This window comes from Paroedura picta, chromosome 11 (genome assembly GCF_049243985.1).
Source record: "Paroedura picta isolate Pp20150507F chromosome 11, Ppicta_v3.0, whole genome shotgun sequence".
Lineage (NCBI taxonomy): Eukaryota > Metazoa > Chordata > Lepidosauria > Squamata > Gekkonidae > Paroedura > Paroedura picta.
Window position 1 is genome coordinate 4507414 of NC_135379.1, and position 27625 is coordinate 4535038.

Genomic DNA, 27625 nt, shown 5'->3' on the forward strand with positions numbered 1-27625 from the left:
CCAATGAGAAACCACACCCCGATATTTGATACAGAATCACAGAATCCTAGACTTGGAAGGGGCCATACAGGCCATCTAGTCCAACCCCCTGATCAACGCAGGATCATAGAATCATAGAATCATAGAGTTGGAAGGGGCCATACAGGCCATCTAGTCCAGGATCAACGCAGGATGATAGAATCATAGAATCATAGAGTTGGAAGGGGCCATACAGGCCATCTAGTCCAACCCTGGCTCAATTCAGAATCAGCCCAAAGCATTCTAAAGCATACACATTTATGCATTTATGTATCTTGAGAGCCATGGTTCCTCCCAGAGTGAGCAATGCACAGATTAAAGCCAGGCCATAGGAGAAGTTTGCCCCAAACCTCTGACAAGTCCCTTAGTGCTATCTTTAGAGAGAGTACAGAGTGACAAAACGGTTATTCTGTTTTATATAACTGGAAAAGTAGCTAAGTCTTGTTGAAAATCTCTCCACTGTGGATTCTGTAACTACAGTTGCTAAGTTTTAGTTTCATGCTTTGCTATTTTATTCCAATAAAGGGATTCTGACTCTGCCGATTCAGCCCTGTGAACCAGTCCTGCTCCTGAGACAAGGAGAGATTTGGATCTGACCTCCTTGTCTCCACCTTGCAGGTTTTTGCGGGGATCTTTACAGCAGAAATGGTCCTCAAAATCATTGCGATGGATCCCTATCACTATTTCCAGCAGCGGTCGAACATCTTCGACAGTGTGATCGTCTTCCTCAGCCTGGTGGAACTGCTCATCCCCAAAGAGACAACCAAGGGGAAAAGCCGAGGGAAAGGAAGCCTAACCGTCTTACGCTCATTGAGGCTGGTAATTTTGTCATTCTTCTTCATTGCTTTTCACAGGAGACAGGAAGCAGGCTTCTCCCCTGTACAGCAGATGATGAGAAACATCATTATCAATTGCAAGCATCTTGAAAGAATTAACCTACCAAGGCCCTGTCAGAAGCTCTCTCAGCTTCACCCATCTGGCTGATTGCAATTCCAACAGTTATCCACCAGTGAGGCCCCTCCCTGCCCCAAATCCCATCTACTCCTGGCTCCAGCTCCCAAATCTCCAGGTATTTCCCAGCCCAGAGCTGGCAACCCTGGTTGAGCTACAACTAACTCATGATGACCTGAATGGTAGGGGGTGCAAGGCAAGGGAGAAGCAGAGGTGGCTTCACATGGCCCTTCTCCATGCAGCTGAACTGGCTTTGTGCCTGAACTCAGGCTAATCCAGGCTAATCAGGCGGCTCATGGGGCAAAGACAGTGGCGAAAACTGCCAAATGACAGCAGAGATAGCAAAGATCACAATTAGCAGGTGACCCTCGAAAGATAACAAGGCAAACAGTCAGCCAAACAGCCGGCAGTCAAACAACAGCCTGGAGCTGAAAATACCATTGAGGAATGGCCCCGTGTAAATCCATGGTGGGGCCTCATTTGGGATACTGTGCATGTTTCTGGCCACTGCCCCTTAAAAAAGATATCACAGCATTGGAGGAAGTGCAGAAAAGGGCAGCCTAAGGGGACGGAACACCTTCCCTCGGAAGAAAGGTTAAAGAGAGTGGGACCCTTCGGCTTGGAGAACTGGTGACTGAGGGAGGGCAGATAGAGGTTGACAGAATTATGCATGGGATAGAGAAGGTAGAAGGACTTTTCTCTCTTTCTCACACTACCAGAATTCATGGGCATTCCATCAAATAGAACAGATAAAAGAAAGTCCTTCTTCACCCAAAGAGTCATTAACAGGTATGAGTCCTTGCTGCAGAAAGTGGTGGTGGTTACAAGCATAGACAGCTTCAAGAGGAGATTAGAGTATGGAGCATAGCAGAAAGTGACAAAGCAGGTGCAAGATTTGTGCAGCATAGATGCTCCACCTGTTTGTCCCTAGTTAGTAATTAGGCAACTACATCCTACATAAGTTACAAGTTCTTTACAATCTTCAAGGGCCGCCCCATGGAGAGCTTGGCGCAGTAGTCAAGGGCGAATGCAAACTGGGTGTGACCGACAGGCCCAATCTGATGTCTTTTGGTTTTTAACAATGCAATCCTTTTCTTCTCCAACAGCTGCGGGTCTTCAAATTGGCAAAGTCCTGGCCAACCTTAAACACCCTGATAAAAATAATTTTAAACTCCGTGGATGCCCTGGGCAACCTCACCCTTGTTCTGGCCATCATCGTCTTCATTTTCGCAGTTGTCGGAATGCAGCTCTTTGGGGTCAAGTACCGGGTGAAGTACAGCAACATCACCGACGACAGCGAGAAGCCACGGTGGCACATGATGGATTTTTTCCACTCCTTCCTGGTGATCTTCCGCATTCTGTGTGGAGAATGGATCGAGACCATGTGGGACTGCATGACGGTTGCTTATCAACCCCTGTGCCTGCTGGTCTTCCTGCTGGTCATGGTGATTGGAAATTTAGTGGTAAGTGGTCAGAGACTTTGTGTGTGTGTCGGTGTGAAGGGATGGGTCTTCTAGCAAAATCACGCTTCCCCGTGAATAAAATTGGCAGCTATAGTTAGGGCTGCCTTCCGTGATGAGCAGGAGCTCTTAACATGGTGCCCATGGGAGACATGGCAATGGTGGTGCGATCGTGCAGAATACGGTTGGGAAGCAGAGCTGTGGACAGCCTACCCTGAGCCCCTCCAGGCCCATCCCTAGCTATTTGGGGAGGAAGGGGTGGGCCAATGTGACCATGTATGGTTATATCAGCCAATAAATAAGTTAACAAATTTAAAAAATAGATATAAAAATTAATTAACATGCTCCCATTTGGGAAACCCTTCCAGGATCATCAAGAAACCCCAGAGTTTCATGAAATCCTGGTTGAGAAAACCTGCCTTAAATAGTGGTCTTTTTTTATCAGTGGTCGATGGTTCAAAAGTCATGTGGGTTATGGAAGGTGCAATCGCCCCATCCCTTAATACCTGTCAGTATACCTTACAGCAGCGATCCCCAACCCCTGGTCCAGAGACCCGGACCGGTCTGTGGATCAGTCGGTACCGGGCCGCAGCTCCTCCTTGTCCTCCTCCCCAGCTGCTGCCTCGGGGGCTGCCCTGCCCCTCTGCTGCCGGCTCACCTTTGGTGCTCTCCAGTGGCCACCATGGCTGGGGCTCCCCCTTGGCGTGGCACTGTGCAGCTGCTGCTGGCAGCACCTCTCAGCGGGTGGCGGGAAGTCAGGGGCACCGGCGGGAAAGCAAGTGGAGCAGGGGCTCAGGCGACAGTGGCGACGTCCCTTGGCAAAAGACTACCCCTCCCCCCCCCGAGCCTCAGTAAAATTGTCAAGCATTGACCGGTCCCCGGTGATAAGAAGTTTGGGGACCACTGCCTTACAGCATTCCTGTTTTGGTTTCTGGGAGTCATTTTTAACATTCTAAATAATTAAATCGCTCCCTCAGAACGGCCAAGAGATGTTGTCAAACATTCCATTGCTCCCAGGTTCTCAACCTCTTCATCGCGCTGCTGCTGAACTCCTTCAGCGCGGACAACCTCCAGCACCCAGAAGAAGACAAAGAAACGAACAACCTCCAGATCGCTTTCGCTCGGATCCACAGAGGCCTCCTCATTGCCAAACACGCCTTGCTGTCCTTCTGCTTCAAAGTGCTCCGGTACCCGCGGAAAGCCTCACAGAAGAAGATCAAATGCGATTCAGAGAAAAACTGGGTGGAGCTCCAGAAAGACGGCAAAGCGGCCGACGAGATCCCCGGGGGCCAAGGGGCCGAGAAAAACGGGGAGAGGGGCTCTCCCGACGGCCTAGAAGATTTCATCACCAACCCCAGGATGTTTGTCTGCGTCCCTATCGCCGAGGCGGAGTCCGACAGCGAGGACTCCGAAGGGGCCGGTGACAAGCAGAGGGCAGCTGTGGAGGTAGACTACAACAGGCAGGTAAGAGGCCCAACTCAGAGGACGCTTTTTCACACCCAGGACCAGGTTAAATCACAGTACCAAACAAGAGAAGAGGAGACCTGTTGGATCAGAGCAGCAGCCCATCTAGCCTGCATCTGATTTTACACAGTGCCCCCCAACCAATTGCCATGGGGGGCCAACAAATAGGTCACGGGTTGAAATTGCAGGTGGGAAAAGCCAGATGGATGTTAGGACTGGACGAGATGGCCTGTATGGTCCCTCCCACCTCTTATGATTCTATGCCTCTTCGGTTCTATGACATGGAGGCCAAGGCCCTCTCTTGGTGTTACCTTCTTTGTCCTGTAAAGCAGGGGTAGTCAACCTGTGGTCCTCCAGATGTTCATGGACTACAATTTCCATGAGCCCCTGCCAGCAAACGCTGGCAGGGGCTCATGGGAATTGTAGTCCACGGACATCTGGAGGACCACAGGTTGACTACCCCTGCTTGTAAAGAACTCCCTGCTTCCCTCAGCCACTGACTCCAAATTAAACTACACCCAGGGGAATCTTGACATTTAGAATACTTCACATAAAGGCAGAAGTCTTTCCGCCTTCTCCTTGTTCCTTGAACACGCATGGTTCAGGCTTTTTAAGTGGACGCAGAGCCACTGCTGTAACGACCTGTCATTTAAAGTCATTGGGTTCCGAAGAGCAGCGAGCAAAAACTGTTGAATGAACGCAGAACAAAGGGAGAGTAAATCCCTCTCTGCTTAAAACCGACTCCTTCATGATGGCGAGTTGAGAGAGCGAGGCAATAATCTTACAAAGACCAGATTCCTGTTTCATCCCTTTGGGCTGATTATATGTAAGCCGCCACTGGATGCTATTTTCTTTTCAGAGTAGCCGTTCACAGCCTTTTCCATTTTCCTGCTGCATTTGGCATTTCCAAGCCCAGACCAGAAGAGACTAGAATTTTGTTTGACAATGTTCCCCAACCTTTCTGAACTTATTCTGACAGAGAGTAGTAGTCACAGCCATAAAATGGCTGCCACAAGGGGCGGAGCCAGCCACAAAATGGCTGCCTTAGGAAATGGAGTCACATGCAGGGAGAAGAGGGGTCATCAGAGAATGCACTGGGAAAGAGGAACGAGCGAGAATAAAACAAACACCGGGGTGACAGTGACCATGGAAACATTGACATTTTGATTGGCATAGCTGATCAGATCTTGAGTGGCCCCTCAGAAGACCAGGTGGGTTAGAGCCCCAGTTGGCCCCACCTACTTTCTAAAAACACTTGGTGGGCGCCAAGAAAGGCACTCAGGCACCCTTGGGCACCCTGCTGGGGACCCTTGTGTTCCAGTCTATCCTTCTCTTAAAATAAAAGAGAACATTAACCCTCCTATTTTAGTACAAGTGGTTTCTGTTTTACCCCTTGCCTTTTGGACAAATGGTTGTGTTATGACAGTATTTATCTTTTTAATTCTGAGAGCTATCTGGAGCACCGTTTGGCTAAGGCAGAAGGTATAAAATCGTTATCAGTTATTATTATGAAAATTATCAATTTTAAGAGGAAGGTGGACAAATTTGTGTTTTGATTACGAACTTGGACAATATCATTTATTGCTTGCTAGACCAGTGTGGGAGGCTCTCCTTAACCAGAGGTCTTCAAGCAGGGTAGACAGGTGTTGGGTGAGAATGTTTAGGTTTCCTGCAATTTATAGGGCTGCCAACCTCCAGGTGGTGGCTGGAGATCTTTTTGGATTACAAGTGTTCTGCAGGTGACAGAGATCAGTTCACCTGGAGAGAATGGCTGTCTTGGAAAGTACACTCAATGGCAGTATATCCCATTGAAGGTCCTCAATTTCTCAAACCTCATCAGGCTCCACCCTCAAAATCTCCGGATATTTCCCAACCTGGAGCTGGCAACTCTGTACACTGAGTTGAGGGTTGAACATGATGATTTCAAAAGTGCCTTCCAACTCTGTGATTCCATTCTGTTCTATTCTGTTTGAGAGCTATGCCCCCCATCTGCGGATATCTACATTTATGGATTGGGGCTATGTGGATTCTAAAGAGATTTTTCTGCAAACTTGGGGGAACCCCTTAGGTTTGCAGAAAAAAATCTTAGATCTTAACAGAAATTTATTGGGGGTGGGGTTAAATTACCCCAAAATTACACAGGCTCCAACTTAGAGACTAGCTTCTTTCTTGGGGTCAGTTTGTTTTTTGACATTCTTCACTTATGTGTACCAAAGTGGTGGCAAAGGTTCATTAAGGCAATGACCTTGTGAAATGACCTTGAAGCTAAGGCCAGTGTGACATTTTTTTGGCAGGAAACCCAGTTGCGAATGAGAGGAGACCGGAGCAAGAACACCGATGCCTGGAGCCGAACATCTGAACTCTCCTCTCCTGGGGAGATAAGCATTCAGTGGAAACCTGAGTTGTCATCACTGGAGCAAAAAGAGGTAAAAGTCATTTAGCAGTTTATTATTCACTTCATTTATACCCTGCCTTTATCCCCATCAAAGACCCAAAGAGGCTTACACTACACCCCTCTCAGTCGTTTCATCTCACAACAGGCTGTTCCACATTCTGATTTTTCATTAATTCATTTGTCTGGCCATTTTTCTTGTAAGTTCCTGTTTCTTCTTTCTCCCCCTGTTCTGCATATCTTTTGTGCCCTTTGATCGTCGATTCTGTATTACACCAGTCTACGTTCCCGCATCTCTCCCAGCAAATTTAAATTGCGGGTTTTTAGCAGGAAGAATACATGGGTAGAACAGGCCTCCATCTCAAGACATAGGAACTGGCACACAAGGACAATGAGAATGTGAAAAAGCCACATGAGGTAGGCTAGGCTGAGAGTAGATGACTGGCTCAAGGCCACCTACCAAGCTTCCTTGGTGAAGTGGAGATTTGAATTCAAGTCTTTCAGATCCAAGTTCAACACTCTTACCCAGCCATTCTCAACCTTTGTTTGGCCACAGACCTTTTAGAAGGTCTTCTCAGGTTCCAGGTATCTCTGCAGTAGGCTGGCCACTTGTGCAATGTTAGGCTAAGAAAAGGCTTAAGCTAGGAGTGAAATAACCATATTTGAGTTATCTTGTCTTATATATACACAAGACAGATTTCTAGATAATTCGACCAAGAGTAGCTTGTGCTTTCAGGGTTTTTTCCCTTGAATGCATTAATTCAATCACACACAAAGGAACAGATGGCATGATTTCTTTTCTTGTCCCTTGATAGTTTAATTTTTTACATGACAAAAAGGGTATTAGATTGGCTCAGTTACCAGGGCCCCCACATAAACCCTTTGGGCTCCCCTTCTCACATATTTCAGCCTGTGGCCCCCTTAAAACGTACCAAGGCCCCGCAGGGGGGGGGGCATATGGCCCTTGTTAAGAATGGCTGTTCTAACCACCACACCATGCTGGCTTGCATGATGAAGATGGGAATCAAGCCACGTTCATCCTGGCCAGGGATTCTGGTCTTGGGAGGGGCATCATCTGGGGTCACAGGGGTGAGCAGGTTATGAATTTCCTGCATTCTGCAAGGGTGTTAGACTAGAGGACCCTGGAGGTCCCTTCCAACTCTTATGATTCTGTGATTCTGTGGTATATCCTGTTCTGAAAATGGAGTGCACCCGATTGTAATATAGATTCAGATAGGACAAAAACTTTCCTCTCCCTTGAAGCTGGGCAAGTTTCTTTCATTCAAAACTGTCAGCACCAGAGAGATCAGCTGTGCAGAAAATCCGAGCCCCTATTTTGGCGCAGAAGTGGAGCTTCATTGAGAAATGGTGTGGACCTATCCGTGCATTTCTTCTGCCGACTGCCAAACTCCTAAAGTGCTTGATTGAAAGGACTTTTGTTCCACAGAAAACCGACACCAGCAGTTCTTCGGAAGGCAGCTCCATGGACCTGATAGATTCCGAGGAACTGTTGAAGCACAATCCCGAATTCACTGATAACTCAAAAGAGCCGGGGGACTGTTTCCCAGAAAGTAAGCATTCCGCTTTGACTCTTGAGACTCACCAGAGCCACACATGAGATTCACTGGAGCAGAGACCGGCCACTTCACTTCCAGGGGAATTCCCCGGTAGGCCACTGTCTTAGAGGGCCGTTGATGGCCGAGGGCAAGCAGAACCGAGCCCCAGGGCCTCTGCCAACACCTTGGACTCTTCTTCAGTGATGCTACTTGGTGTCAGCTGAGCACTTTGTGCTGCCAGTTTTGTGGAGGTTACAGAGGGTGAGCCTAGGCCCCCCCATCTGTCTCTCTGTACTGAGTGACCCTGTAGCACTGGCTTAGTTTTGGCCACTCAACTTGGCTTGATCCAGGGCTGTTTTGATTTTGCAATCTGCTCCTGCTTGAAATGGCAGCCATTCTTGAGTTGAGTTGCTCCCCACCCCATTCCTCTGCAAGGCCGTTGTATTATGTCCTAGGGATGACTGTGAAATTCCTGGAGATTTAGGAGAGATCCTGGGATCAAGCGACCAAAATCTGCTCAGGGTCTCCTGCATCCCCCCCTAAAAAAACTCCCGAAACTGGCCTTTTTTTATCCTGGCCCCAGCCTGGTAGAATACTCTCCTCCAGGACCTTAAATGGTCCCAGAGGGTCTTCAAGACAGAGAGATGTTCTGCCAGGCATATGGTTGAGGTCAAAAAGATGTGGGTCCACCTGCTTGAGAAACCCACCTGACCTCCCCCAGCTAAACATCATCAAACCCCCACTGGCTTACCTTAAACTATAAAGCGGGCAGTTTTAACAATGATTTTCATGTTTTTAATACAGCTCTGTCTTGCAGGCCCTCTGGGACTGTTTAAGGTCCTGGAGGTTATTTAATCTGCTGACCTTTGCCCAGACTTTTTCAACCTCTTGATCATATTTTTTAAACTCCAATGAACCCCCGAAGAGGTGACAGGGCCCCTTCAGAGAAGTGGGCTCAGAAGTAAGATGCGGGAGCCAGCCAATCAATCTATTAATTATTGTTTCCATTGTGGAGAAAGAGACTAGGCCGGTAGAGCAACAGGGGAAGGGGACTCCTCTGATGTCTAGTGAGGTCAGCGGCCATTCACATTTCTGGGAAAAGCTGCATCACCCCTGGGGAGCTCTTGCAAACCCCGGGGTTCCCAGAGCCCTAGTTGTGAATCCCTGCCTATACCGGTAACTTGTAGAAAAACCACACCAACCTTGCAGCTAAACATGATTCATTTTGCTCCGCACTTGTCCGCAAAAGTTTATGCCGGAAGAAAAATCTCGCCTGTATTTAAGTCGTCACCAGGCTTCCCTCTGTTTTTGCTGCAGCAATTGCAACGCAGCTGTCCTTTAAATATGATGATGATTCATTGCTTCTCTCTTTCAGGACTCACTCAGCGTTTTCCGTGGTGTTCGGCAAACACCGCCAAGTTTCCGGGCAAATTGTGGTGGAATCTGAGAAAGACATGCTATCAAATAGTTGAGCACAACTGGTTTGAAAGCTTCATCGTGTTCATGATTCTGCTCAGCAGCGGGGCGTTGGTGGGTGTTAAATGCGTCTGATCTCAAGGGTGAAATGCCGGGATTTCAGCAGCCCCCGTGGCAGAGAGTAGGGAAGGGAGAACATATTTCTCAGCTGCTGTCAAGTTGCAATACAAGGAATGTGTGGAGGGGGGGGGCAAGAGGAGCCTGCATGCAAAGTTTCCCAGAATTAAAAAACTGATGTTTCAAAAGGGAAACGGAATGATGGCTTTTATTTATTTCAATCAGGCTTTCTCAAATTGGGTTTCTTGAAACCCTGGGGTTTCTTGATGGCCCTGGATGGGTTCCCCACCCTCCCAAAATGGCCATCGAGGGGCCTGGAGGGGGTTGGACGGGAGGGGCCCCGGGTAGGCGTGTCCACAGAGATGCTTCCCAACCCTATTCTGTACAATCGTGCTGCTTCCAGTGTTTCTTGAAGCCTGAAGAAGGCCCTTTGGATTTTGGCAAGACTGCTGAAAATATTTGCAGTCGTATTCTCATCCCATTCTACAGAGAGTGAGGACAATTGGCTCCATGAATGGCTTTATGATGGTGCCTTGTGGCCAATCAGATGGTTAGGCAATGATATCATAGAATCATAGAATCATAGAGTTGGAAGGGGACATACAGGCCATCTAGTCCAACCCCCTGCTCAACGCAGGATCATGAAGTCAATTCAACGTGTGGTCTTCCACCCTGACTTGGCTTTCTTATAAGAATTTACAGATTTCTTTACTGTTCTGAGGATTTGTTTTTTCTTCTTTACCATTTGACATGGAGATATTATAAAAACTCCTTCTGAAATTGGCCTATATGTCACAATTTAAGTTTTCCTCTCATTCTCATTTTCCTTGCTTTTTTACTTTCTTTGAGTTTTTTGTCCTGTTTATCCAATATTACACCAGTTTATGTTCAATTTATGCCCAGGACAAAGTCTGAGTGTCATAGAGCTGGAAGGGACCAGACAGGCCATCTAGTCCAACCCCCTGCTCAATGCAGGATTAGTCTAAAACATCCATGATAAGTCTCTGCCAAGCCATTTTTTGAAGACTGCCAGTGAGACCGTATTGGTGTTAAAGCTTTATTCTGGGTATAAATTTTCATATGCCTGAACACTTCCCTGCAGATGAAAAGGTCTTGTTTTTAGGCTGGATAATACACTGGTGTAATATCAAATCAACCACTAGAGGGAGCAAAACACATGTGGAATGGAACCACCCCCTCAAAGAAATGGGAACTTGCATGCAAGTATGATGGATGTGTGGAAAAGCCATTAGTTGTCTGTGAATTGTCTGGGTTCACTGAGGAACTGGGGACAGCAGCCCACGGGGGACAAGGAATGATGCCAAACGGCAGGAGAAAGGGGAAATAACAACAATGATTCGTGAACAAGAAATGTGGCAATGCCCAGTCATTTAAAAAAAAAATAGCATCCCTCCCCCTCCCATAAACACCGTCCCTTTCATAGGAATCCATTTCAGACACCCCTAATCATAATGCTTTGGTGGGGTGTGATTGCAAAACTGTAATGTAGACTTTAGAACAGGGGTAGTCAAACTGCGGCCCTCCAGATGTCCATGGACTACAATTCCCAGAAGCCCCCTGCCAGCGTTCGCTGGCAGGGGGCTCCTGGGAATTGTAGTCCATGGACATCTGGAGGGCCGCAGTTTGACTACCCCTGCTTTAGAATATGCTGCAGATGAAAAGTTCTGCATGGATGATTGCCCCCCAGCTGTGCACAGCAGAGGGGATATGCCTACGTTTCCCGTTGCAGGCCTTTGAAGACATACACTTGAGTGAGAGAGGCAATGTTAAAACTATGCTAGAATACGCCGACAAGATCTTCACCTACATCTTTGTCCTGGAGATGCTGTTGAAATGGGTGGCTTACGGATTCTACAAGTATTTCACAAATGCTTGGTGCTGGCTCGACTTCCTCATTGTGGACGTAAGTGTTGCATCCATAGATTTTTGGCACCTGGATTGCTTATTAGCTGTCAACTCATTGAATCTTTTGTGCCTGATGCCATGCCAAATCCCTGGCCTTCTTCACTGCACCTCTGTGGCCCTAGGAAGCCACAGTGATATGTGTGTGTGTATATGTTTGTGTGTATATATATATATATATATTTTCCCCTAATGCTGATTTGTGAGCCTCTTGTGGCGCAGAGTGGTAAGGCAGCCGTCTGAAAGCTTTGCCCATGAGGTTGGGAGTTCGATCCCAGCAGCTGGCTCAAGGTTGACTTAGCCTTCCATCCTTCCGAGGTCGGTAAAATGAGTACCCAGCTTGCTGGGGGGTAAACAGTAATGACTGGGGAAGGCACTGGCAAACCACCCTATATTGAGTCTGCCATGAAAACGCTGGAGGGCATCACCCCAAGGGTCAGACATGACTCGGTGCTTGCACAGGGGATACCTTTACCTTTACCTTTTAATGCTGATTTGTGAGCCCAAGCCTGTATTGGCACAGGTGTGGTAGGGGCAATATTCTTAAACTAAGTCCGTATAAAGTTTGAGTCCAGTAGCATCTTGAAGACCAATGAAGTTTTATTTATGAACTAAGGTTTCAAGCGTCCTTCTGTTGCTTCAGACTGACACAGCATCCCTCTTGCATTTGTCTTAAGCACCGTGCCAGAGAGTGGCAGTTAATGGGGCTGCCTCCTTAATTTGCCTGAGGAGGGTATGCCTTGAATTGGAATTCTTCCAATTCAAAGATCACCTCCTCTCAGTTCATGGAAGGACTCAGAGAAAGGTTGGCAGGGTGAACTCATGAAGCTGCCATATGCTGAACTAGACAATTGGGGAATGAGGTCAGATTTGCCTGCTCTGACTGGCAGGGGGTAGTCAGGGTTTTAGGTAGAGGTCTTCCCTATCCCCTGCTACCTGATCCTTAATGGGAGTTGCTGGAGATTGAAACTGGTACCTTATGAATGCCAAGAAGAGGCTCTTCCACTGAACCGTGGTCCTCTATAGCAGGGGTAGTCAAACTGCAGCCCTCCAGATGTCCGTGGACTACAATTCCCAGGAGCCCCTGCCAGCAAATGCTGGCAGGGGCTCCTGGGAATTGTAGTCCACGGACATCTGGAGGGCTGCAGTTTGACTACCCCTGCTAGAGAGTGACTGTTGGTCCTCCTACCCCAGCACTGTGTCCTCTGATGATTCAGTGGCTCTCCGGGGTGTTTTGCTCACTTTTCTACTTAGGTACTGGTTCTGCATCCTTCTCCTTTGAACGCGTGTTCTCCGTCCCGGAGTTATGTCCCGTAGCTAGTGAGCTTGGAGGAGAGGAGATTTATTACTTGAATTTATTACTTGAATTTCATTCCTGCCACTCCTGAATGGCTCGTGGCAGGTTGCAAAGAGATCATTCAAGTCTGGAGCTGCTTTTCTAATATTGAACACTAAAGTTGTTTTGTGCCAGGGCTCCCCCAAGAGGTGCTGGTGGGCATCTGCCTACACCTTTTCTGGCACCTACCAAATGTTTTTAGGGATTGGGAGGAGCTAGGCGGGGCTTTTGCCCCGCAAGCCTTCTGATTGGCTATTGGAGATTTGATTGGCTGCGTAATTTCTTAAAAAAATATTGCAGCTGCCACCAAGTGGAAGCCACTCTGTGGATGGCTCTGCTTCCCAAAGAAGCTGTTTTGTGCCAGCTGTGTCTACCTCACCGTATCAGAATGCCAGTGTGCCCGCAGGCTCAATAAACCTGGGGACCCCTGGTTGATGAAATCATTTTGATGTTATAGGGAAATGCACAATGTAATTGTGACTCTGTGCTTTGTACTCCCTTCCCTTCCCACTGTCCTCTTTCTTCAGGTCTCCTTAGTAACTCTCATAGCCAATTTGGGTGGAAAATCGGACATTGGTCCTATGAAATCCCTCCGGACCTTACGCGCCCTGAGGCCGTTAAGAGCCCTGTCGCGATTTGAAGGGATGAGGGTAAGACAAACGAGATTGATCAGTAGGAATTAAGCCTACAGATAGAAGTCTGTTTGCATTTACATTATCGGAGATATTTGGTTAATACAGCAGCGTTTGCCCAGCCATAGAAACATGGTATTGCAGTATATTGCAAAAGTAAATCTTAGTTAGATTCAGTTCACATCCAACTTGCAGCTGAAAGGGAAGACAGAAACGTGATCTAAAGCAGGGGTAGTCAACCTGTGGTCCTCCAGATGTCCATGGACTACAATTCCCATGAGCCCCTGCCAGTCAACCTGTGGTCCTCCAGATGTCCATGGACTACAATTCCCATGAGCCCCTGCCAGCAAACGCTGGCAGGGGCTCATGGGAATTGTAGTCCATGGACATCTGGAGGACCACAGGTTGACTACCCCTGATCTAAAGAACAGTGTTCCCTATCACGAAGGGACAGTTTCCTATCACAAGTGGACAATTAAATCTGGCATCATGTATGTGGAAGTATTAGGACATAGCTTCTACGGCAGAGAGCTACACATTCATCTGACTCGCCGAAGAACCATGTGGAGAGGTGGGAGAGGACTAAGGGATGCAGAATGAGAGGTCAGCTCAGAGAACTGCTCCCGGCATCCCACTAAGGCAGGGTTGAGAGCTCTGGAAGGGTTTCCCAAATGGATGGGAGTTATTTAATTTTCAATATATTTTAAAGTTTGTTAAACATTTATCAGGTGATACGACCATATATGGATTCTCTAATTGTCCGATTGCCCTACCTTTTGGCTCATTCTTCTCTCCCCCTCCCCTTCTCCCTCTTTCTGACTTCCCCTTTAACTCCCTGTCTCTTAAAGGTGGTGGTTAACGCTTTGGTTGGCGCCATCCCGTCCATCATGAACGTCCTCTTGGTCTGCCTCATTTTCTGGCTCATCTTCAGCATCGTGGGAGTGAACCTTTTCTCCGGGAAGTTCGGGAAATGCATTAACTTCACGGAAGAGACTTCCAGCTTAAGTCCGAAGATTACCAACAGGTCTGAATGTGAGAGATACAATGTCACCAAAAAGTTATACTGGACAACCGTGAAAGTGAACTTCAATAACGTGGGCTCTGGTTATTTGGCCCTCCTTCAAGTGGTAAGTTTTGCAGGGCCACGTGGGCCTCCTGCAGTTCTCTAACCTCAGACTCGCTAGCTGCTGTCTTGCAAAAATGGCAGAAAAAGGAAGAACCAAACCATACCCCCTTCTCCACATACCACTTTCCTTCAAGCCAAGTATCCCTTTTGCCCGGTTGGTGGAACGGTCATGCTAAATCTGACTCATATGGTGGAGATCACCCACAAATAGAAATGTATCTCAGTTTCAAACTTTCCTCATACACCACTTCCTTGCGGTAAATCAGGCCCTTGGTCCATCAAAGTCAGAATTGCGTACCCAGATTGGCAGCAGCTCTCCCAAGTCTCTGTCTCTTTCACATCACCTACCGCTCGGTCTTTTAAACTGGAGATGCTGGTGATTGAACCGGAGACCTTCTGCATGCCAAGCAGACGCTCTACCACTGAGCCACAGTGCCTTCTCTGCCCAACCACATTCATTCGCTTACATGCTTAACCATTTTACCCCATGCCAGTTTCTCTTGACAGCAGTGCGTGCGCTCGAACCGTCCAAGTTTCTGGGGTTATCCCTAGATCTTTCTCAGGGAGCTCGAGTGTGATGTGCTGTCATGTTGCTTAGGGTTTTTGTTGACCCTGTGAATGTCTGGCCTCCAAAACATCAGACCTTCTGGATTGCATCAGTCCATCTCATGTTGGGTTTTCCACTTTTCCTGCCACCTCCCACTTTCCCTAGAATGATTGCCTTGGCGAGTGATCCTTGTCTTCTCGTGATGGGGCCAAAGTATGTTGGCTTTATCCTCTAATAAAAGATGCAGTGTTTAACGATGTTCCTTCAAAATCACTTTTGACATACTCAACAAGGGTCCGAATCATCTTCTGGCTCTGACGATATTTTAGCTTGTCCACGAGCTATCCTACTCCATTCCTTACGGTTTAATAAAATTACTCGGAAGCAAACGTTGCAGGTATTTCTGCTGTAAAGTTGCAAGGAATCCCGTCAGCCTCCTTTCAGTACGCCTGTTGGTGTGCTCCATGTGTTTATTCGACTCTGTCTTTTCTAGGCAACGTTCAAAGGTTGGATGGACATCATGTATGCAGCAGTTGATGCAACAGGGGTAAGTTTGTGAGGCACAAGCTGCGACTTCTCATTGGGCTCACTATAATACAAACTTTTCTCTGTGATGTTTTGGGAAGAAGCCTCAAGGGGGCAAGGTACCGGGGGGGGGGGGTCTCTGCCCACCTGCCCAGCTTCATTGGCCACCTGTTCCTTGTCATTTCTCACTCCTCTTTTCACTTTCCCCTTTCATTCCTGCAGGACGAACGGCAGCCGATTTTTGAGTACAGCCTATACATGTATCTCTATTTTGTGGTTTTTATCATCTTTGGCTCTTTCTTCACAATGAACCTTTTCGTGGGCGTTATTATTGACAATTTTAATCAGCAAAAGAAAAAGATAAGTATATGGGATGTTTCCTGTTTCCTTCATTAGTGAGAAAGCTCGAAGAAATCAGTGGCATGTTAATAAAGCAACAAACCAAGTCATTTGCAAACGTGGATTCGAGAGCATGCCATCAGAACATAAGAACCTCCCTGGATCAGAGCAGTGGTCCATACGGTCCAGCCTCCTGTCTCACACAGGGGCCAGCCAGTTCCTCCAGAGGGCCAACAACAGGGCAGAGAAGCCGAGGCCTTCCTAAGGACATCAGGAGAGCCCTGCTGGGTCAGACCAGGGGTCCATCCAGTCCAGCCTCCCGTCTCACACAGGGGCCAGCCAGTTCCTCCAGAGGGCCAGCAACAGGGCAGAGAGGCCGAGGCCTTCCTAAGGACACCAGAAGAGCCCTGCTGGATCAGCACAGTGGTCCATCCAGTCCAGCCTCCCGTCTTATACAGGGGCCAACCAGTTCCTCCAGAGGGCCAACAACAGGGCAGAGAAGCCGAGGCCATCCCCTGATGTTGCCTCCTGGCTCTGGAATCCAGAGATTTCGTGCCCCTGAACGGAGAGGTTCCCCCTAGTCACCAAGGCCAGTAGCCATTGATAGACTCCTCCCCCCATGAATTTATCTATTCTCCCTTTAAAGCTGCTTATTCCTGTGGCCATCACAACTTTCTCTGGCCGTGAATCCACCATTTTACTCATTCTTTGTGTCAAGTAGTATTTCCTTTTGTCCGTCCTGAACCGACTGCCCATCCGCTCCGTCGGATGCCCTCGAATTCTAGTATTTTGGGAAAGGGAGCAAAATTTCTCTTTGACAGCCCTCTCCAACCCATGCCTAATTTTATAAAAACGCTATTATGTCCCCCTTTAGTCGTCTCTTTTCTAAACTGCAAAATCCCAGACTCTTCGGCCTTTCCTCCGAGGAAAGGGGCTCCCACTCTGTAATCATCTTGATTTCCCTCCTCTGTATTTTGTCCAGCTCCGCAACAACATTTTTGATACGGTGAGGCCCCCGGACAATGGTTTGCCTCAATCATCTCCGGTTTGCCTGAGACCTGAACCGAGAGGCCTCAAATTGACTTCCAACTTCCCTCCCCCTTGATATTTCTCTCTTTTCAAATTGTATCTTCTGTGCCTCCAATAACATCCTCTGCTTTTTTGCCGTGTACTTAGGTGGAGAAGATATTTTTATGACGGAGGAGCAGAAGAAATACTACAACGCCATGAAAAAACTGGGATCCAAGAAGCCCCAGAAACCCATCCCAAGGCCCCTGGTGAGATGCTCTTCTCGGCCTTGGGGGGGGGGGGTAGGGAGCAGCACCGCAGAACTCAGTAAACATTGGAATGATGTTGACATCGCTATGAGCAAAAGTCAGGGCAGAGGCAGCGTGGTGTAGGGGTTACAGCGTCAGGCTCAGATTGGAACTGCCAGTTCTCAGGCAGCTCTGACACCTTCCCACTCCTGAGCCTGCCGCTGATACTCTCCAGAACTGTAATGGATCCTGTTTGCCTTGATACAACCTTCGTAAAAGGGATTCTGGTTCCCAATTATTTTACCTTGGGGGTCCCAACCTCTTTGAGCCCGTGGGCACTTTTGGAATTCCGGCACTGCTCCCACAAAATGGCTATATGAAATGGCTGCTCCAAGAGGCAAAGCCAGCTACAAAATGGTGGCTCCAGCTTACCTTACGTTGCACAGTAAAGATCGTTGTGCTTTGGTGGCACCCGTTGCCCAAGCAGTGTTGCAAAACACAGTCGATCAAACACCCTGTTGACAACTCCCCCTAGCTCCACCCATTTCATAGGAGCACTTAGCACAGGGGTAGTCAACCTGCAGCCCTCCAGATGTCCATGGACTACAATTCCCACGAGCCCCTGCCAGCATTAGCTGGCAGGGGCTCATGGGAATTGTAGTCCATGGACATCTGGAGTGCCGCAGGTTGACTACCCCTGACTTAGCAGGTGCCAGGAAAATGGTTGTTACTGATGAGTCGCACATTGGTTGCTTTATGTCATTGACTTTTTAATTCAGTGTTCTGGATGGTCCTGATAAATAGCCTGAAGAAAGCCAGTGTGGTGTACAAGTCAGATGAGGATCTGGAAAGCTGGGGGTTCAGATCCTTGGTCCACATTGCAGCTCAAAGGCCAGTCGCTGTCTCGTGGACGAACTAATTACCCTTGGCCATCGCAGAATAAAATGGGAATGGAGAAACCCATGCACCAACCTGACTCTCTTGGAGGGAGCAGGGAGCGGAATACATAACTCATTGACTCTTTGGGTTGGCCATATCATATTGAAAAGAATTTTTGGGGTGAGAAGATGACTAGATGGCCCTTGAGGTCCCTTGCAACACTTTGATTCTCTGCTGAACCACTTTTCTCCTCTCCCCCCAGAACAAATACCAAGGATTCATTTACGACATTGTCACGCGCCAGGCGTTTGACGTGGCCATCATGGTCCTCATCTGCCTCAACATGGTCACCATGATGGTGGAGACGGACGACCAGTCCCAGAACAAGACGTACGTCCTGAACAAAATCAACACCCTCTTTATCACCGTCTTCACGGCTGAGTGCGTCATGAAGATGATAGCCCTGCGATATTACTTCTTCACGAACGGGTGGAATATTTTCGACCTGGTGGTCGTGATCATGTCCATTGTGGGTAAGTCGATCAAACTGTATGTTTTATTGTTTTGTCGCGTATTTTAATGAGCTGCTGTTAGCCACCGCGAGCTATTAATTAAATTAATAAAATAAGTAAATACATTCCCGATTTTCCCTTTTTAGGCAACGTGCTTTCCGGCCTCGTGGTTTCTTTCTCACCCACGCTTTTCCGGGTGATCCGCCTGGTTCGGATCGGACGAATTCTCCGGCTCATTCGGTCTGCTCGAGGAATCCGGACTCTCCTTTTCGCCCTGATGATGTCACTCCCGGCCCTGTTCAATATCGGGCTCCTGCTCTTCTTGGTCATGTTCATTTATGCAGTTTTTGGCATGGCCAACTTTGCCTACGTGATCAGGGAGGCCGGTGTGGATGACATGTTCAACTTCGAGACCTTCGGCAACAGCATGCTCTGTCTCTTCCAGATCACCACGTCTGCTGGCTGGGACGGCCTCCTCAGCCCCATTTTAAACACGGGTCCACCATACTGCGACCCAACCCTTAATGTCCCTTCAACCTCCTCCCGGGGAAATTGTGGGAACCCCGCGGTGGGCATCATATTCTTTGTTACCTACATCATTATCTCCTTCCTCATAGTTGTGAACATGTACATAGCCGTCATCCTGGAGAACTTCAACGTAGCCACAGAGGAGAGCACCGAGCCCTTAGGAGACGACGACTTTGAGATGTTTTACGAAGTCTGGGAGAAGTTTGATCCTAAAGCCACCCAGTTCATCACGTACTCTAAGCTCTCGGACTTCGCAAACGCTCTGGCAGATCCCCTGCGCATCCCCAAGCCAAACCACCTTGAACTGGTGGCCATGGATCTTCCCTTGGTGAGCGGAGAGAAGATCCACTGCTTGGACATTCTGTTCGCCTTCACCAAAAGGGTGCTCGGAGACTCAGAGGGCATGGACAACCTGAAGGTACAGATGGAGGAAAAATTCATGATGGCCAACCCGTCCAAGGCTTCCTACGAGCCTATCACCACCACGCTGAAACGGAAGCACCAGGAGGCGTCCGCCGCCATTATCCAGAGGGCCTTTCGGGTGCATTTGCTGCAGCGTTCCATGAAGCAGGCCAGCTTCTTGCACCGTCGGGAAACGTGCGATGGCCACATCCTTGAAGAAGACGCTCCAGAGAAAGGAGGTTTCCTCGCGCTGATGATGAATGAGAACTACTCCAGACATCCAGACAAGTCCCAAACACCCTCCTTAGAATCTTTCCCGCCGTCCTACAGCAGCGTTACCGGAGCCCTCGATGATGACCCTGAGAAGGAAACAAAGGAATCTCTAAGAAGATACGATCCTATGGACAGTCAGCTGTCTTCAGACAAAGGCAAGGAGTCCAGCATGTAAAAGGCTGTCCAGGACTGCTTAAATAAGATTGCTACAAAGACAAAGTGGCAAAGATGCCAAGCAATGGCCTTCTAATGAAATATGCGTAAGAATCGACGGAGACTCTGCTCTTTAATCTATGATCACCTTGTTTTGCTTGGGATTGGTTTTGGGGTTTGCCACTGTTTGTTTGTTTGGGCTGCATGCATAGGAAGGATCTGTGCAGGTTCCTCGTAACCATTAAATCTGGATCTTCTCTCTGATTTGAATGCCGTTGCTGGGATGACTGACAGGGTGGCTGGTCTCTTGCAATGGCCACATAGCCCCTTCTTTCCCCTCATTTGCTGGCCTTTATGGAATCCAGCTCCTTCTGGTCTGGAGGTACAATCGACAACCTAGGAAACACTGAAGGCTCTCTACTATCATGGGTCCCCCAAGGTCTAACTGGCTACCCGTACAGGCTTTTGATTGGCTTGGAATCTCGTATAGAATCATGGAGTTGGAAGGGGTCTCCAGGGTCATCTAGTCCAACCCCCTGCAGAATGCAGGAAACTCACAACTACCAGCTCACCCACAGTGACCCCAATTCCATGGCCAGACATATTCTGGGGGTGAAGAAATGGGGTCCCTCCTAAATGGAGGTCGGTGCAAGATGTAGGGGCAATCAACAACTTGGTGTTGTTGTTACTCAAGCGACAAAGCAGGGAGGGAGTGTTTAAATGGAGTGTGGCCCTGGGCATCTTAAAGCTGAGGATGAAGGCGAGGCAGGTGTAACACTCATGCTCCCATGCTTCCTCAGCATGCTGAACGTCCCAAAGCCTCCTGGTGGGCAGGGCTCGTTCTGGAGGTTTCCAAACGTTCAACACATTGTCAGGAGTACGCGCGCTCAATTATTATATGAAGATTCTTGTGTCTGTATTCCATTCTTCCCCTGTGGGCACTTTTGGAATTCTAACACAGTGTGGTGGGCACAACCCCAAAGTGGCTGCCACAGGAGGCGGAGCCAAGCTCAAAAAGGTCTGTTGCAATTCATCTTTAGCGCTGTGTTACTAGCTGCCACGGCAACAGTTTTAAAACTCTGCACAGCTAAACAAATCTCCAGTGGCCGATCAGAAGCCTCACCTGACCACACCCCCTTTGTAAAAGCACTTGGCGGGCACTAGGAGAGGTGTGGGTGGCTGTTTTGGGGAGCCTTGGGCGAAATGTGGAACCGCTCTTGGTTATGGGTTTTCGAGGCGTTCTTCAAATCAGGAAAAGGCCGCCCGGATTCAAAGAAGGAGCCGAAGCTTCAAACAACACCTTCTCTCTTGTTTATCTTCCCCAGACATAGGTCTAGTCCCGATTTCCAAGAAGCTACTAGAGAGAGATTTCTTTTTCCCAAGTCTGATGATGCAACGGTAATTTTATCCTAATGGTATCCAAACCAAATCTATCAAGGGCTACAAAGCAGACAGCGGATCATTGTTTTAGGCCCCCGGGGAGAAGAGGGCGGCTTTCTACAAATCGCATATGCTGCAGAAGCCAGGTGGAATTTGATAGGACAGCTCCGGAATGAATGTAGATGTTGTAGCCACAAGCCCCCGAGAGACCTCGGCTCAAGGAGGTCCTGGCAGAATGTGCTGGCGCATTTCAGGAAGCATCCATACTTTAGAAAGCCATGAACTGCTTAGAGTTCGCAATAGAGGCTTCCGTTCATACCCAATTCGGCTTCCGTGTTTTTAGACAGTCCTTGAGCAAATGGAATTCCTTTATAATACATCCATTTGGGATATTGCTCCTGAGGACTGTCAACAGGCCCAGGTCTATTTGACACCGCCGTGAACAAAGGACTGTAAGTTTGATCATTGTTCATTGGCTGCGTGGTGTCATCTGACGCCACTTGAGAACACCGACTGATTTTGCAGCGATGTAAGATGGTAGAAAAGTTCATTGTCTGCTCCCATAACCCATTTACCCACGCAAGCTATCACTTGATAGATCAAGATGGGCAGCCATGTTTGTCTGTCTCAGGAGAAAAGAGCTGGAGTCCAGGAGCAACTTAAAGACTAACAAGAATGGTGCCAGGGGAGGAGCTTTCATGAGTCACTACTCACTTCTTCAGATACACTTGGAATGTGAGTCCCTCTGTTCTGTATACTGGAGAGCAGAGTGATTTCAGGCAAAGGGCAATAGCACGTTGCAACTGCTAATGAAGATCAAGACAATGCATCCACCTGGACTGAATCAAGATCCAGGTTTCCTGTCTCTTTACCAATGCTAATTTCTCCAGGCTTTCTACTCCTCTGCATATCACACCTAGTCCAATCACACCTGCTATTAGAATTCACCTGTTACTTTCATTCACATCTTGAGTTGAAAGGACAAATGAACCCACATTGTAGCTGTCCCTGAAGAAGTGAGCAGTGACTCACAAAAACACATGCCCTGCCACAAACGTTGTTTGTCTTTAAGGCACCAATGGAGTCTGGCTCTTTTCCACTACAATCACAGTAATCGAGTGATAAACCTTCATATGTGGACCAGTGGCCATGCTGTGGGGTACAAAAATTCTACGTGTTGTGTTATATGTAGGCACTGTGTGATGTGGCAGTTGCTCAGTGACAAAGATTCACGTGTGAACCTGCTTTGGGCCTTTCCTGATTTTTTAAAGAAATGCACAAATGCCCCCATTTGTTCTGGCAGGGGTCTTTCAACCACTGTGGGATCATCACAAAGAGATTTTCCTGTTAAGGGTCACTTGGAATGATGATGATGATGAGGTTAGCCCTTCAGTCATGTGCGACTCTTGGCAATCGTATGGCTCAACTGTTGCCACGATTTTTGATCTTGCACTGCTTCTTTTAATTGTGTAATGTTCAGGCTGGTGATGATTCTGATGGCATCTAACCATCCTGTTCTTCGTTGGCCCGGTTTCCTTTTACCACTGACCAATCGTAGCCTAGCTGCTCTCTCCATTGACTTGGATCACATGACATATGAGCTGCAGTTTTGTGATTTTTGTCTTCCAGGGATACAACAGGCTTTATGCGCTCTGGTTTCCCCTTGCTTGTGACTTTTGCTGTCCGTAGAATCCGCAGAAGCCTTCTCCAGCATCAGAGTCCAAACGAATCAACTCTCCTGCTGTCATTTCCCTGCAGTTTTAAAAGACAACGATGTAATATTGAAATGGCCACTAGAGGGAGCAGAACATGTATAAATGAAGAAAAAACACCAAAGCAATATAGCAGGGGTAGTCAAACCGCGGCCCTCCAGATGTCCATGGACTACAATTCCCAGGAGCCCCTGCCAGCTTTTGCTACCCCTGCAATATAGGCAAGGGAAGAAAATAAGAGTGCAGAAAAGCCCAGTGATAAACTAAGAATTCATAATGCTGAACTGATTTGCATCTACCCGTTACATTAATCTAAGGAGCTCAGGATGATATACATGATCCTCCTTTCCTCATTTTGCCCTCAACAACAACCCTGTGAGGTAAGTTAGCAGAAAGAGTGACTGACCCAAGGCCATCCTATGAGCTTCATAGCAGGGGAAAGAATTCAGACACGCATCTCCCAGATCCTAGTCACGCTTATTCTCATGCATCTGTATTCAATCTTTGTCTAGGCATCTGTTAGGGTGAGGTGATCTCTGCTAAAAAAAACGTCAACGTAAACAGGCTGTTTAAAAACACACTCGGCTAGAGATGTCACCGGAGCTCTTAATTAACCTCGGTTGGAACACAAACCTGCTTAGCTCAAAGGGCTCGGCTGCCGTACTTCTTGAGACCCAGTCACCATGTCACTGCAATTCCTAACATCCTTATTCGGTGAACTCACAAAGTTCAGCCATCATCCAACCTGAACATCCTTTGCTTAGACATTCTCCTCTGGCTTTGAACATAAAAAGAAGATTCTGCACTTTCCAGGTCAACAGTGAGGCTGACCTGACTGTTTTGTTGGTGCAGGAGAGAAAGTCCCTTTGTTCTTGGAGAAACTCTCCAACTCGAGTAGCCAGCTGTGCGGCGTTTTGTTCACCGAAGAGGGGCGGCCTCTAATCTGGAGAGCTGGGCTTGATTCCCCGCTCCTCCGCATGCAGCTAGCTGGGTTAAGCTAGTCACGGTTCTCTGAGAGCTGTTTTCACAGAGCAGTTCTTTCAGAGCTCTCTGCTTTTCTGGAAACAGACCTGAAAGATGAATGGTGATAGCTAGCTAGCTATTTAGCTAGACTGCTTTCAATATTCCCTTTGACCAGCTGAGGGCGATGTTGCCTAAACAGTGAAGGTTATTAGAACATCAGTCTTCTAGTCCTTTCTGTTCAGCAGATGGCTGGAAGGTTATGGGAAAGTCTGGCCGCAAACGACTGAAACCTGGCCAAGATTTCGTGACACTGTGTGGTAACAGGAAGCCCCTGGATGGGTCTGCCTCCCCACACCCAGAACCCAGGCCCAGAGCCTCCATCTACCCTCCCCCCCTCCAGTAAAACCAGCAATCTGCTGTCCTTAAAGAGCAGACAGTAGCATAAGAGGCAGGACAGCAGGGGAAGGGTCCTGTCCCTTTAACAGGGCTTCAGGCGCTGGAAGGAACAGGTGAAGCTGCTTTAACACCCTGAAGGTTAAATGACCTCATTTGATCAGGCTGAACTGAATGAAAGGCACAGCTGGAGGAGCCTGGTGAAAAGGTGGATTCAGGTGGGTGGCCAGGCTGGTTTGAAGCAGCAGAACAAAGCTTCAGACCCACAGGGTAGGGGTGCCAGGTACCACCTGGTCACTGGGAGGGTGGGTAGAGCTGCAGGCCAGGAAACTCCTGGAGATTTGGGGATGGAGCCTGGGGAGGAAAGGGACCTCAGTGGGGGCAATGCCAGAGTCCACCTTCCCAAACAGCTGGAGGAACTGAGTTCTGCAGCCTGGAGATGAGCTGTAATTCCAGGGGATCCCCAGGTCTCACCTGGAGGTTGGCACCCACAGTCCAGGGGCACCTTTAAGACCCACAGAGTCTAAAATTTGTTGGCACGCTGTATTCAATTGGATTGGTGTTGAAGGGTCCACGGGACTCAAAAGTGGTTGTTCCACTGAGAAGCTGTTTTGTTTGCAGCATGGAGGAAAGAAAGTGGAGGCCTGGAGCTCCCTCCGCTTCCTGCTATTTCTGTGGCTTTGATTCCTGAAGAAGAGACCCCAAGGAAAGGCTTCCAGGTGCCCTCCTCTCCAGGTTGGTGTAGTGGTTAAGAACAGTGGCTTCTGATTTGGATATCTACGTTTGATTCCCCCCCCTCCTCTCATGCAGGTAACTGGGTGGCCTTAGGCTAGTCACAGTCCTGATAGTGCTGTTCTCACAGAGCAGTTCTGGCACAGCTCTCTCGGCCCCACCTCCCTCACAGGGTGTCTGCTGTGGGGAGAGGGAGAGAAGGTGATTGGAAGCCGCTTTGAGACTCCTTCGGGGAGTGAATGGGATCGGATTGTATAGCCTTATACTCTGCTGCGGTCCCAGCCTTCAAATCCGGCCTTCCCCAAGCACACTCTGCAAACCTCCAGCCGTCTCCCAACCCAGACTTGGCATCCCGGACATCCCGTGATGCCTGAGGATATTTTCCCCTGAGTTCTGGCCCCACAGATGCCTCCGAAACTCTGGAAAGCAACCTGTACACACCCGGTTGCTTTATTTTCACACTTCCCCAAGGCAGGAGGCAAAGACCGTGTGCAGGAAAGAGCCTAATTCCTTTCGACAGCTCTTTGGAAATCCCGGAGGGGAGGGGAGGCCTCCGCCATCTTAAGGCCCTGTTTGTTTCCCTGTATCCCCCTGCAAAGCGAGTCCCCGGCGACGCAGGCTGCTGCACAGGAGAAATTTCACCAAGGACACGTGCAAGGGATTTCCACTAGCAAAATGAGCTGAAAACTGGTTGCTAGGGTTGCCAGGTTCCAGGTGGCAGCTGGAGATCTCCCACTATGACACCTGCAGGAGATCAGTTCCCCTGGAGGAAGCAGCCACTCTGGAAGGTGGACTCTATAGCAGTGGTCCCCAACCTTTTTATCACCGGGGACCACTCAATGCTTGACAATTTTACTGAGGCCCGGTGGGGGGGGGGGAGTTTACTCCTCTACTCTCAACCACTGCCCTGGAGCTCTCTGATCGCTATGGTAATGTTTAAACATCCCTTCAAAATAAGATACAGACATGCCACAACAATGAAGTGTGCTGTAAAGGGCTGGGGGGGGGGGAGAAGGCGTCCTTCGGGGCCCACCTCCAGTTAGTCGAAGGACCACATGTGGTCCGCAGCCCACAGGTTGGGGATCGCTACTCTATAGCATCCTATCCCCATGGGTGCCCCTGCCATTCTCTTGCTCCTCCTCTCGAAGTCTCCAGGTGTTTCCCAGTCTGGAGCTGGCCACCATAGTGTTTACCCAGAAATAGGCGGTACTATGTTCAAACGGGCCTTCCGCCCTGGCTAGCATGCCCAGGATTGTGACTCAAAGGACAGAGGTCACAGCCAGTGCCCCAGAGAGGAACCATTCCTGAAAAACGTCTACCCCTAGTGGCTACTGCCCCGTTTCTTTCTCTTGCAGGAACTGGCCTTTGTCTTTGCATGCAAAGCTTAGACTATATTCCACAGACTCCCCATTGAGGCGGAGGGGAGCCTTTGAATCCTAGAGCCAGGATGCAATGTTGGGGAAGGCCTCGGCCTCAATGCCCTGTTGTTGGGCCTCCATAGGAACTGGCTGGACTGGAGGGACCCTCCCTGGCCTGACCCAGCAGGGCTCTTCTGGGGTTCTGATCAGGGGAAGGCCTCGGCCTCTCTGCCCTGTGGCTGGCCCTGCAGAGGAACTGGCTGGCCCCTGGGTGAGACGGGAGGCTGGACTGGAGGGACCCTCCCTGGCCTGACCCAGCAGGGCTCTTCTTACACTCCGGGTTTCTGAGCGATGTAAAAGTTGGGAAAAGGCAGGGGGAGAACTTCAGAGGGCCCGGAGTTTCTGGAAACTTCTCGGCCCAGCCCCTTCCCTTTGGCCTCCCCATTGCCTCCGGCCGTTTTCCCCACGGGCCGCCAGGGGGCACTGCCCCATCGCTCCAGGCACCGCCGGAGCGCTCGACGCGCCGGGCGAAGGGAAGGGAGCGGAGCGGAGGGCGCCGCGCAGAGGCTCCCGCCAGGGCTCGGGGGAGGCGGCGCGTGTGCCAAGCTACCGCCTCCGCCGGCCGGCCAGCCCAACCCACCCCGCCCGCCCGCCCGCCGCTCTCTCGGCATCCGAAGGCGCGGCGGTGGCGGCAGCGGCGGTGGCGGCGCGACTCTCCCCAGCGCAGCGGCGGCCGTCGAGGATGCGGAGGGCTCTTGCCGGGGGCCAGCAGGCGCCGCGATGAGGCGGAAGACGCCGCTGCCTGCCTCTCCGGCGCGCTTGGGAGTTACCCCGCGGGGGAAGCCGCCCGCTCACTCGCCCGCAGCCCCCCGGCAAGTCCGCCCGGGCCGTCGAGAGGGAGGGAAGGACCCCGACCCACGTAAGTGGCCCCCTGCCCGGGCGGGAGGGAAGGAGCCGGCGAAGGGGAAGGGGAGCCCTCCCCGTCTCGGAGGCGAAAGTTTGCTCGCTGGGCGCGTGGGCTTGGGCGCCGGGCCCGAAGTGCGGTGGCCCCGTCCGGGGAACTTGGAGCACGCGGAGAAACCCGGCGGAGGCAGCCGGGGGCGGCGTTGGCGTTCTCCTGCCCGAGGGGACGGGGGAAAGGTGCGAGCCGGCTCTCCGCTTGCAAAAGAGGCGTCGGGGCCTTGGCAAAAACGTTCCAAGCGTTGCAAAGTTTGGGCCCCTGGCTGCGGGCCCCGGCGGGCTCCTAAGAAAAGAGGAGCTGCCGGGAGGGGAACGGGCCGTG

At 49.6% G+C, this 27625-nt stretch overlaps 2 protein-coding genes across 17 annotated transcripts in view; both read left to right on the forward strand.

The window, feature by feature from the left end:
• Nucleotides 1-19999, forward strand: part of LOC143820526 (sodium channel protein type 5 subunit alpha-like) — a 44132-nt gene extending 24133 nt beyond the window's left edge. For all 3 annotated transcript variants that reach the window (XM_077303470.1, XM_077303468.1, XM_077303469.1), the window contains 14 exons: nucleotides 637-837; nucleotides 2076-2432; nucleotides 3447-3893; nucleotides 6188-6319; nucleotides 7733-7856; nucleotides 9217-9371; nucleotides 11125-11298; nucleotides 13161-13283; nucleotides 14114-14392; nucleotides 15432-15485; nucleotides 15686-15827; nucleotides 16979-17079; nucleotides 18200-18470; nucleotides 18596-19999. In XM_077303470.1, the coding sequence (XP_077159585.1) occupies nucleotides 637-837; nucleotides 2076-2432; nucleotides 3447-3893; nucleotides 6188-6319; nucleotides 7733-7856; nucleotides 9217-9371; nucleotides 11125-11298; nucleotides 13161-13283; nucleotides 14114-14392; nucleotides 15432-15485; nucleotides 15686-15827; nucleotides 16979-17079; nucleotides 18200-18470; nucleotides 18596-19827 (3792 nt within the window). In that variant the 3' untranslated portion in view covers nucleotides 19828-19999. The remainder of the gene's footprint in view (nucleotides 1-636; nucleotides 838-2075; nucleotides 2433-3446; nucleotides 3894-6187; nucleotides 6320-7732; nucleotides 7857-9216; nucleotides 9372-11124; nucleotides 11299-13160; nucleotides 13284-14113; nucleotides 14393-15431; nucleotides 15486-15685; nucleotides 15828-16978; nucleotides 17080-18199; nucleotides 18471-18595) is intronic.
• A 4406-nt stretch (nucleotides 20000-24405) lies between these two features.
• The window catches only part of LOC143820810 (sodium channel protein type 5 subunit alpha-like), a 245193-nt gene continuing 241973 nt past the window's right edge, over nucleotides 24406-27625 (forward strand). For 11 of the 14 annotated variants that reach the window (XM_077304071.1, XM_077304078.1, XM_077304082.1 and 8 more), the window contains exons 1-2: nucleotides 24407-24471; nucleotides 24875-24988. The gene's annotated coding sequence lies outside the window, so the exon portion shown is untranslated. Of the gene's footprint in view, nucleotides 24472-24874; nucleotides 24989-26938; nucleotides 27263-27625 lie in introns of those variants that run through there. The other 3 variants (XM_077304089.1, XM_077304074.1, XM_077304072.1) reach the window with 3 other exon arrangements.